Genomic DNA, 12,345 nt, shown 5'->3' with positions numbered 1-12,345 from the left:
AAAAAAAAAGAAAGAAATTTCATCTTTATGCGACTATTATTAATATGCTTTTTTGTGATAATTCGGTCAATTGTTGTTATAATACATAATATATATTAGGAATTATACCTTATGTTATGATTAAAAATATATTTAGTTTTAATAATAATAAAAATAAGAGTATATTATATTTAATTATCTATACTACTCTTTAAATGTTTCGTTGAGTGGGTGTTACACATTACTTAGGTTCCAACTGAATTGGCAAATGATTTAAAAATATTTTTTTTATAAATTAAATTGTATTATTATGAAGATTTTTTATTTTTTATTTTTATAAATTCATTAAAACATAACATCATGATGAAATTTAAACCTAATAGCATAGTATTTTAATCTTCAATTTTATCATTTCAACGTAGGTATCGACTCGATCCCTGGGAAAAAGGCGACGAATTAAGTGATCATCAGTTACGCAGCCACACTTGAGCCATGGTTGCTCCTCTACTTCGTAAAGGCATCCACTTCTCCGCCTTCGGCTGCAATGACACAACCTCCTTGTAGCTGGAATTCTATTGTCTACTCGTCGTCCTTGGTGTACTATTGTAGAGTCGGCTAGGCTCGAAGAAGAGGTATCCTCCACGGAGAAGAGCAGTACTATGCCTAGTGTGAGGGACCCGAAGAAGTACCATATGTTGAATGATCCTGATTACAAGAAAACGAAGGATAAGGAGGAAGAGATTCTTCGTGACATCCAGCCTATCATTTCACTCGCTAGAGAGATTCTTCACTCTAATAGGTTAGTCTCACAACTCTTGTCATTTTCACCAGTTATTTTAGGTGCTATTTACATATCATACATTTGAATCTTTACTGATATGATTTCATATATATATCACTTAATTAATACAATATAGTTAGGGATTTAAATAGTGGTCGAGTAGCGGAATAGCGGCCGCTATATAGCGATAAAGGCGCTGTCCGAAACTGCTAATGCTGAAAATAGCAGTGTGAAGTGAAATCACACCAATAGCGGTGGATCACAACCGTAATTTAATGGGTAACATCCAATTACGACAATAACATGCCACTATTCCTATTATCGTTCTATTACAGTAAAATTTTTAAAAAAATTCAACTCCTTTAAAAAAATCAACAAAAATATAATTAGACAAAAGGGAATATATTCTTCACCTGCAAAATCAGATAATTTTCAATCAAAAAAAGAAAAAAAAAGTCCAAAATCAACAGAAAAAAGCAATCCAAAAGCAATAGAAAAATATGAAATTCTCATATTTCACTGTCCAAACTCCAAACCAAACAAAATCACAAAAATCTCTAAACAATATCTGACTTGCACTTTCAAAAATTCATAATTTTCAAGTAAGCACCTTAATTTTTTTTGTCTTGATTCTTGCTTCTTTTTGTTGTAACATGCAAATATTGTTGTAACATGGAGTGTGCCCGAGAAGCAGTTGATAGAGATAAGAGCAAATGAAGGGTATTAATCTTGAATCTGCAGAGATGTTCTTTGGGTTAGGGATGAGAAATCGTTTTGGAGAAGGGGAAAGGTTTTGGAAGGATCTGGATTAGTGCTTTAAATGGGTTTTGAAAACGTCTTTGGGGTTCTCAACGTTTTTGTTATTTTTTTCAAGAGGTTATGCATTTATTGATAACTGTTGAGGTCTGAGGCTTTTGAGTTTTTTCTACCATTTGTTTTTCATATTATAGGATTTTGTCTTTTATTTTTTTGCCTTACAACCCATTTTGGGCTTATGGATTCCTATTTGGTTTTTGTTGCGTTTGGGGTCTATTTTAATTTTTGCTTCTTGGTCTCTAGAATTCTCACTGCTTCCTATTCTCTATATCCAACAACCAACTTCTAAAATCCCCTCAAATCATCCTACAACTAAAATACATACTTCAATAACAATACGGTAGTATGCACCTTTTTTCTCACTATATAGTATATTCATTCAAAAGAATGCAATTTATCTAACCCTAAACTATTTTTAGCAAAAAGTTATAACAAATATTAATATTGAAGCTTTGCATTTAAAAAACTTATAAAATACATATAGCGATTTCTTTAGCCCCAATCATAAATATTACGGTTTATACAGTAGCTTAGTCTACTATAGAGCAGTTAGTTAGAGTTAATTGGTGAGCTAAGTTGTTAGCTGGTAGGTTAGCTTAGGCTAGATTGTATTGCTTTGTAATTGTTTTTAAGGTTTCTTTTCTCTAATAAAAAGTTTTAGCTATATTTAAAAAAAAAAGAAGGGAGTTGGGGCTTGAGGGGATTTGAGGAAGTTTTTATTTTAGTTTTTAGTTTTTAGGTTTTGGGTGATCGGGTAATAATGGATTATGGTGTGTTGTTTTTTTTTTTAAATTATGGATTATGCAATAAATTTAATTTTTCAATGTTAGTGATATTTACTTTTTCTGTATTATATTGTTGATAATATAAGTAATGAATTGCTCATATTTCTAAATATAATTTTATGTTTCTTGTATATAAATAAAAATAAAGCAAGACACCATGTGAAGAGTTCCCGACTAAAGGATTGGAGGCTGCACTAAGTAATGATATAAGTAAGCACTTTGGAACTCTAGTGCCAAATACAAAAAGAAATGTCATATGTAAACTTTGTGGTAAATTTGTGAAAGGAGGAATAACAGTATTTAAAGAGTACATTGCTCATAAAACCGGCAATGTTGCACCATGCCCTAATGTTACTAGTATGTGATACTTTATTATTATTTTTAAATGTTGTTGTAAATTTATCAATAAAGATTATACATAATTGATAATAATATAAAGTGTGAATTATTTTTATTTTATTAACAGGTGTCATTAGAGAAAGTATGATGAATATACTGAAAGAAAGCAACGCAAAGAAAATAGACAAAAAGAGGAGAACAAATGAATTGTTATCCCAATTAAGAGGAAAGGAGGATGAACACAAGGAATTCATTAATGAGGTTTCTTCTATAAGGCAAGCAACTCGAGAAAATATCCAATCACAACACGAGTGGCATAGAAGGGAGGAATTCAGACAAAGTATTAGTGGTTGGAGTAACATTTATGAAAAAGGGCGATCTTTTCATGGATCAGCTAGAGAATATCACGGAGAAAGAAAAAATAAATCCATTCCAAGTGAGTCTAAGTTTACCTTAAGGGGAGCTATACTTGAATTGGCTAGAAGCAAAAGCTCAAAGCAACCAAAGATCAGTGACTCTTTTTTAAAGACTTTACGCAGGAAAATAGGTGAAGCGGTATCTAAAGTTTTAATATATGAACAACTTCCTTTTCAATTAGCAAGCTCTCCATGGTTGTATAACTTAATTTAAGTGTCAATATAAGTTGGACAATGTGTAAAGCTCCCAAAACCTTATGAGGTTTTAGATGTGTATTTGAAGTTAGAGTATCAACGAGTTTGTGATTGGGTAAATGGACTAAAGACTCATTGGAAATAATTGGGTGCAACTCTAACGTGTGATGGTTGGACCAACAATTTGAATCAAATGCACATCATTAATTTCCTTGTTTATTGCAGTAAAGGAACCATTTTTTGGAAATTTGTGGATGTCTTGAGTGTTCGTAGTAGAGATGCTAAATTCTACTACAATTTGTTAGACTCAGTTGTAGAAGAAATTGAAGAAAGTTACATTGTCCAAATAGTGACTGATAATGAGGCAACAATGAAAGCCACTAGAAAAAAATTAATGTTGAAAAGAAAGCATCTATATTGAACCTCATGTGCAGCTCACTATTTAGATTTATGCCTTGAAGATATTGGGAAAAATCCCAGTGTAGAAAAAATGTTAGATGAGGCAAAGAAAGTGACTTGCTTTATATACAATCACATTTGGACTATTGATTTGATGAAGAAGTATACACAAGGGAATCAAATACTTCGACCCGCTCTTACTTGATTTGCAGTCATTTCATTCAACTTGAAGAGATAACAAGGCAAAAGCAAGGTCTGAGAGAAATGTTTAATTCAATGGTCAGTATTTTATAATTAGTTAATATAATTACTTAAATATAGCAACCTTTAATGATTTATTAGTTCTAAATAATTTAAATTATATTATTTAAAAAAATTTCATATGAATATATAGGAATTTAAAGAATCAAAATGGGGACAGCAAAAGTCAGGGCCTGCTTATGAAGCCAAAAAAAATTTTTGAAAAAAGTTAATGACCTCATAAAATTTTACGAGCCCTTAGTAAAAGTATTTAGACTTGCAGATGGTGATAAAAAACCAACAATGGGTTTTATTTATGAGGCTGTTGATAGAGCTAAACAAGCAATTCAACAAGATTGTCGATATTTCACTGAGTACGAAAAGATTATTCACAATAGATGAAATTTTATGCATTCCGACTTGCATTCAGCTGGTAAGATAAAATGTTTCATATAATTAAGAACTATTTTTATATTTTATTATTTTAATATTTAGATTATTATTATTTGATGATATTCTTATAAATTATGCTTAATTTATTTTCTCAATCCTCAATTTCAATTTGGGGAGGAGCATTCTGAGAATGTGCTAATAGAACATTAGAAGGTACAAGATCAGTAATTGAAAGATTAGAACCTTTACTTGATACTCAAGTCAGAATGGTTAATCAGATTAGATTCAAGTACTATTATTAGTAACTTAATTACATAATTTGAAATGGAATTATTTTTTTTCATTTTTACTCTATCTTTTATTTATGTAGTTGTTACTATTTAGAGATAAACATGAGACTTTGGATACTCCACAAGCACAAAAAGCTTGGAAGCAAATGAATCTGGGTAAATAGTTAATTAAATTATTTAATTTAATTTATATTGTTTAATTATATTGTACATTTTGAAGTTATTTTGAAATTTAAATAATATTATGCAGCTGAGTGGTGGATAATATATGGCACATGTGTTCCTGAGTTACAAAAATTAGCAATTAAAGTGCTTAGTCAAACAACTTCTACATCAAATTGCGAACGAAATTGGAGCACATTTAGTTATATTCATACCAAGGCAAGAAATAGGTTGAAATATAAAAAACTTGAGAAACTAGTGTTTACCTACTATAATATGAAGCTTCAGATAAGGCATCAAAAAAGAATGAGCATTGATGATATGAACACTAGTTTTAATCCTATCAGCCTTGATCATATCTTTGAAGATGTTGATCCACTATCAGAATGGCTTCAGGAGAAAGAGAATCCATTATTAGATGGTGAAAATGTCAGTGTGTTGCCTTCGGATACCTTTGACGATGAAATGAATGTTGATCAATCTCAACAATAAAATTTGTCTTAATCAAGTTCTAGTGCAACGCCAAGTTAGAGTGACGATGGACCCGATGGTGGTGGTTTAAGTCCAATTGATGACAATAATGGACATAGTGGTGATAGAGGTGAAAATAGGTCTTCTAGTCAATATAGAGGATAATATGAGGTTGGTGCCACTAGTGAACATTTCTGCGATAGATCAGAATTTGATGGAAATATGTTTCCTGAACCTAAGAGAGATAGAAGTGAACCTAGAGCTCCATCAAAAGGAAAAGGCAAGAAGCATACTTTTGTAAGCTCTTGATCTAGTAAGAGATCGAGTTCTAGTAACCTTTGGTATAGTGATTCATCTACTAGCACTCAAGGATTTTATCCACCCGAACAACTTTCATATTTTCAACCTTCACATGGTTATCCACAACCATATGGTTATTATCCACCATTTCCTAATTATGGTGAGCCATATCAGCCTCAAATGCATCCTCCACCACCAATGTATCACCCACCTCCACCTCTCATGTATCATCCTCCTCAAATATATCATTCATATCAATTATATAAAAATCAAGGTGAAAATGTTGCTTTTTTGGGATATATTTTTGGACAAAGGCCAAGAGAACCAAGTCAAGAACGCTCTCAAAGTGAAGGTGAAGGATTTGATCCCCCTTGTCATTCCACTAATTGGTGAAAACTAAATCGTACCACTACCACTATTTGTAAGATATGTTTTTTTAAAGAAAACTTTCGTTAATATTTTTAATTTTAATGATATTAAAACATTTAAAATATATCTTTAGATAAATGAATGGAGTATATTTTATGAAAAGATAATTAAGGATTGAAGCATGTTTAACTATATATGAAAGTAGAATGAGAGTGAGAATAAGTGGTAGGAAATAGGAATAATTAATGAGAATCTATACATTTATCTATTGCTTTTTTCCTTTTGCAGCATAGAATGTTTAATATCTTCACCATCTCCAAAGTTGTCAAAAAATATTGAAGACCTTTCTCATGTATGAATTTTCAATTATTTTATCTATTAAAACATTCAAACTTATTAAATATGATGAATGTTTAATATTTCCTTTTTTTACTTTGTTATTAGTTAATATAATATTCTTAAAAAATTCGTAAATAAATATAAGAATAATTAATGATTGTAAAAACTGTGTTCTCATATTAATAAAAGTTCGTAAGTGTTAGAAAACACTCTAAAAATCAATAAAAGTGACTTTTTATAATTATAATTATAATTATAATTATAATTATAATTATTATGTTTTACAATAAGTTGTGTGAATTCAAAAAATTTCATGACCGCGATACCGGCAATGACCGAAATAGTATCTGTTATATCTGTAACTATGATAAACGCCAACCATGATAAACACAACGCGACCGAAAATACGGTCACAACCACAATTTAAATCCCTATAGTTAATCTTTCACCCTAAACAAGAAAGCAAAAGTAATAAAAGCAACTTGAATTTCTAATGTCTTAAAGTTTAGTCCCATATTTATGCTGATTAACTTGAATTTCTAACAAATGATCAAGCTTGGCATGGTTGCGTTGCAGTTGCTTCTTTTACGATTAGAGTAAGAACTTGTTCAATCTTGTGTGTTAAGTATGACTCCTATTTCAATCAAATTTGAGAAATAATCTTCTAGTTAAACTCTGTTTATGTGTTTCAATTAAACACTGATTAGTTTAGATTATTTTTTTATTATTTGACATATGAATTTAGCCTATAAATAGCCTCTTTTACAACCTTAGAAAATACACCCATTAGATTAGAACTCATAACACATTTAGAGAATTTTGTATTTACGTTTTGAGGGTTCTTTGTTTTCAAGTTTTCAGGGTTTTAGTTTTTCATCTCCATCTTTTGTACTCTTCGTTTCTTTTTGCCATTATAGTAAAATTATCTTTTCCCGTGGTTTTTATCCTCTTTGGAGGAGTTTTTCCACGTTAAATTTGTGTGTTAAATTTATCAATTTCTTCTGCTATTTTTACTTGTTCCTTGCTTAATCGGGTCGATCTCCAACAAGTGGTATCAGAGCTGGTTCAATTTTTATAGATCAGCCAATTCAAATATGGCAGCAACAATGTTTGAAATTGAGAAGTTCGATGATGAGACAAATTTCAATCTGTGGCAAGTTCAGATGATGGCAATTCTAGTTCAATCCGGTTTGAAAAAGGTTGTTAGCGGGAAAAAGCCTGAGAATCTAAGTAAAACAGAATAGGAAGAGCTTGATGAAAAGGCTTTGTCTGCAATCCAATTGTGCCTAGCGAATACGGTATTGCAGGAGGTATTGATGGAGAAGACTTCATCTGCCTTGTGGAAAAGGTTAGAAACTCTTTATACAACTAAGTCTCTGGCTAACCGTTTAGTGTTGAAACAACGTCTATTTACGTTTCGCATGAACGAATGTGAGCTTCTTAGAGATCACATTAGGCAATTCATTACTCTTTTAAATGATTTAAAGAATGTTGAGGTTCATATTGATGATGAAGATCAAGCTATGTTATTATTGTGCTCTTTACCCCCTTCATACAAGTCTTTCAAGAAGATACTGATTTATGGCAGAGACAAACTCTCGTTTGAAGATGTGAAGGGGCATTTGTTGAGTAAAGACAAACTCGACAATGAGCTTTATTTGGATAGCAAGGCAAATAGGCAAGCTTCCGTTTTGATAGCATCAAAGAAACGAGACAAATGTGTCGCTATTGTAAAAAGTTAGGTCATGTCAAAGCAGATTGTTATAAACTGCGAAATAAAAGAGTTGTTAAGAGTAATAAGGAAGATGTAGCTGGTGCTAATTTGGCCGATGAAAGCGGTGATGATTTCTTGTTAGTGTCAATGAGCGATAACTCCAAGCTCATGTCCAAGTGGATCCTAGATTCGAGATGCTCTTTCCACATGTGTCGCAATAGAGAATGGTTCTCCACATACAGTTCAGTTGAAGGTGGAGTTGTGCGCATGAGAAACGATTCATCTAGTAAGGTAATTGGTATTGGCACTGTTAAAATTAGGATACACGATGGGACGATTAGGACACTCTCAAATGTCAGGTATGTACCTAATTTACAAAAGAATCTCATTTCCTTGAGTAATTTAGACTTGAAAGGATGCAGAATCAACATCAAGTCGAGCGGCATTAAAGTATCTCGTGGAGCTCTCGTTTTGTTAAAAGGTAAAAGAGCTGGTAGTTTCTATATTCTTGAAGGTTCTACAGTGACCGGTAAAATCGGACGTCCCTCGTCTGTTACAGAGTCGAAGTCAACTTGTTTGGAGCGGAGGCAACTTGGTCATAGGAGGGAAAAATGTATGACCGTTTCATTGAAGAGAGGTTTTCTTTTGGATGCAGGTTTTGAAAAGTTAGGGTACTGTGTTCGTGAAAATCAGACCCGGGTTAGTTTTGATTTGGCAGTGTACAAGTCGAAGGCTAGAAGTCTTCTAGTTTCTAAGCACAGATTCGACTCAGTTAATTCCCCGCATAGTTCAAGATAGGCTCGTGGCTGGCTTTAAAAAAGATGGCATTGTAGAAATATGAGTCAAGGTGGAGATTTGTTAAATATGACTCCTATTTCAGTCAAACTTGAGAAATAATCTTCGAGTTAAACTCTATTTATTTGTTTCAATTAAACACTGATTAGTTTAGATTATTTTTTTATTATTTGACATATAAATTTAGCCTATAAGTAGGCTCTTTTACAACCTTAGAAAATACACCCATTAGATTAGAACTCATAACACATTTAGAAAATTTTGTGTTTACGTTTTGACAGTTCTTTATTTTTGGTTTTTCGGGGTTTTAGTTTTTTTTATCTCCATCTTTTATACTCTTCGTTTCTTTTGCCATTATAGTAAAATTATCTTTTCCCGTGGTTTTTATCCTCTTTGGAGGAGTTTTTCCACGTTAAATTTGTGTTCAATTTATCAATTTCTTTTGCTATTTTTACTTGTTCCTTACTTAATCGGGTCGATCTCCAACATTGTGGATAAATCTTTGATGCTTTCAAAAACATTGCTTTCTATTGCTTGGATGAAAATTATACTTTCTGTTTTTATTTAAAAGAAGTTGTTTAAGTAGGAATGTGGAGTCTAATGGTGTCAGCAAAAGAGCATTAATGTCGCCTAACCATCTTCTTGCCTGCCATTCAAAACACTGCCGCTAAGTTTCCTATATCAGTCTCCGAGGTTATCTTCTCTTATCAAGGAAAGAACAAGATGAAAGCAGAACTGGGATGTTTATCCATTGGCTGTACAGACATTATAATCCAATTTTATATTTTACCCAAATTAGTAATGGAGAGAAAGAACACCATCAAATAAATTGCAGAGAATAATTTTCTGTGTGATTGCGTTATACGTGTGCTAGAATCAAGTAGGTAGGCTGTAGCTGCAGATATTTTTACATCTTATGAAAATTCGGGAAACCAAAGAAATAAGCAAAAACGGAACATTCTAAATTGTCTTAAATTTTCAATATGTTAAACATCCCTTCTGAGGTTATTATGGAAAATATTCTCCAGAGTGGTAAGCTAGCTACATTTAGAAAAATTACTAATGAAATTAAGTTTTGACATAGAACCTATGATTTACACCACTAATAGAAAATCAAGCTAACATTTTTGAGATACTTTTTGGATGAAGCAGTTAATAAGTTGAATCAGTGTCTATACAGTGCAACAATGTTAAATATTAGTCAACTTCGTCAATGATTCTTCCTTCTAATTGTTTTTCTCCTATTCTTAGGAATAAGGATGGGGAACGATTAACTGTTGCAGATGAGGAAGCTGTAGTAGAGATGCTTCTTCGTTATCATCCACATTCTGAAGATAAAATTGGATGTGGACTTGATTCTATTATGGTGAGTTTCTGTTGGCATTACCTTTTATTGTGGGTTTCACTGTTTTGGTTTGAGTTGCTAGATAATCAAACATATCTTCTGGGTAAAAAAACTTCAAAGTATTTCCATAGTCAAGTCTGTTCTGTAAACCAATTTGGTGGTTTCATATCTGGATAATATCTATTGTAAACTTAAAAGAACAAAGCTCATTGTTTCCTATGTCCTACTGTCAGAATTTTCTCCTACCTGCATTTGCTTTGAATTTACTCAAATAACTAAATGATAAGCTACCATTCTCTGTTCCTTGTGGTTAAGTGTTGTTTTCCTTCATTGTTGTTGCAGCATCTGGCAAATTGTGTAATTTAGAAGAGCAAACTATGGGTTTTCTAATTTATTTTTGGCTCGGTAAGCCTTGATTTAGAAGAATAAATTCCCACTGAATGGAAAGTGGTGCCCTGAGTTTCAATCATGGTTCTACCATGTTTTGGACCTTAGTTCCTTTTCTATGAATTTGTCACGTTTTATCCCTTGCTTCTTGCTGATGTAATCTCCAGTTATCTCAAATTGTGCTTGAGAAGAATCTCCTTTTGGCCTTCTTGCTCAGGTGACTGGTGAATGCATGCATCATGTATTATTTGCATACTTTTGCCTACATGGCAGCATGACATTCTCTCTCCCTCCCTCCCTCTCTCCCTTAAGTACCCAGTTGACCAACACAATACAAATTAGGTTGCTCAGACTTCCCTTGCACTTAAAAATTGGACTAACACCCCAATTTTTTTCCTTGGAATTTTTCTCATCTATTTAAGAAAAAGAAACGAAGTTTCCTTTTCTTTATTCTAATACATGCTGATTTATTAGGTATGTATTACTATAGTTAGACAAAATAAAAAATAGTTAGTATAAATTTGAAATTAGAAATATGAGTAAAAACTTTTGTAAAAAAAATATTAATTTTTACTAAAATTAAGTTATGAGAATAACAAAACATTACTAATTTAATGAGTTTATGGCTCACTCATATGCTAAAACATACATAACAAATAATACTCCTATCAAACGTAGCATAAGTAGTAAAGTCTTCTTACAGATACATACATGTATGTACATCTCTGTTTGTGGTTGTAAGCAATTGTTGGGACATGGATCAACAATTTGAACCTTTCGACTGATACATTCTTTCCTCTATTTTTGAGGCATTGAATCTGCTATTTTGCTTCTCTTAATCTGCCTGTTAATTAGGCTTTTCTTACTATTCAAATGAACGTGGTTTTAATGTTTAGTAGCTATTGTGGTTGGATGCAACTTAGTTAGCTTGCCTTCCATATGTGGATCATTATATATTTTATGTATGTCTTTGACATAAATTTCTATTGGCTTCAATAATGTGTTTACTCTTCTTCTTTTATGGTCAATCGACATCCTCAATTTAGATAGACAAGATGTCTCTTTCTTGTTAAAACTAATGGTGGATAGATAGATTTCTCATACCACAAGTGTCTTCGAGCTTACATTCAAAATAAGTACCCATCTCTTGCAGAAAGATTTATTGGAAAGCATTTTAGGCATCGACGCCTTCATGCGAGAAGTTGGCCACAAGACACCAAAGTTGCCAAGTATAGAAAGGCAAACAAATGACCTACTCTTAGTATATTCCTAAATAGAAGAACTTGTTTTTCTTTTGTTTTTGTTTTTTGTATTTCACTAAAAAGTTCTTAGTTTTAGTTTCCTATCTTACATGAATATTTTCCAATGTAACCTCATAAATAGAGGGCAATTTATAGTAATAAAATATAAAAAATCATTCTAATTACACGGTAAAAGTACCATGGAGATCCATGTACTAAGAGTGAAATTACATTTTGCCCACTCTATTGAAAAAATGGACAAATAACTCCTTATATATTAGATTAAAGAGTAAATTGATCTTTCCATTAAAAAATTCATCCATTTGTACTATTAAAAACTAATGTGGTTGACAAAATAATCAGAGAGTGACACATGGTGGGCCATGTGTATCTCATATTGACATATAGGGATCAACTTTTATCAATAAAAATAATAAAATTTTTAATATAAGAATCAATTTTCCCTTTAATTTAACGTAGAAAGATTAGTTTGCTCATAATCAACTTGTAAATATTACTAAATACTATTTACGGATTCACTCGTCAGAATTGTAGTCCTAAATTTTCGATACTGAGAAAAACGAGCTGT

The 12,345-nt window shown here is 31.9% G+C and overlaps 1 protein-coding gene across 1 annotated transcript; it reads left to right on the top strand.

Annotated features, from left to right (window-relative positions):
• The first annotated feature begins 480 nt into the window (after positions 1 to 480).
• Positions 481 to 10,442, top strand: LOC121214647 (uncharacterized). Its single transcript, XM_041088530.1, has 2 exons — positions 481 to 778; positions 10,035 to 10,442. The coding sequence occupies exons 1-2, from the start codon at positions 639 to 641 to the stop codon at positions 10,303 to 10,305; spliced, it is 411 nt and encodes a 136-aa protein (XP_040944464.1). The 5' UTR covers positions 481 to 638; the 3' UTR covers positions 10,306 to 10,442.
• The last annotated feature ends 1,903 nt before the right edge of the window (positions 10,443 to 12,345 follow it).

The sequence above is a fragment of the Gossypium hirsutum genome, chromosome D02 (genome assembly GCF_007990345.1).
Source record: "Gossypium hirsutum isolate 1008001.06 chromosome D02, Gossypium_hirsutum_v2.1, whole genome shotgun sequence".
In the NCBI taxonomy this organism is placed as follows: Eukaryota; Viridiplantae; Streptophyta; class Magnoliopsida; order Malvales; family Malvaceae; genus Gossypium; species Gossypium hirsutum.
This window is presented reverse-complemented; position numbering and strand designations above follow the sequence as displayed.

Coding starts and splice junctions, on each gene's coding strand:
- LOC121214647 (XM_041088530.1), top strand. CDS start 639: ATGCCTAGTGTGAGGGACCCGAAGAAGTACCATATGTTGAATGATCCT. Junction 779..10,034: donor GAGATTCTTCACTCTAATAG/GTTAGTCTCACA, acceptor TCCTATTCTTAG/GAATAAGGATGGGGAACGAT.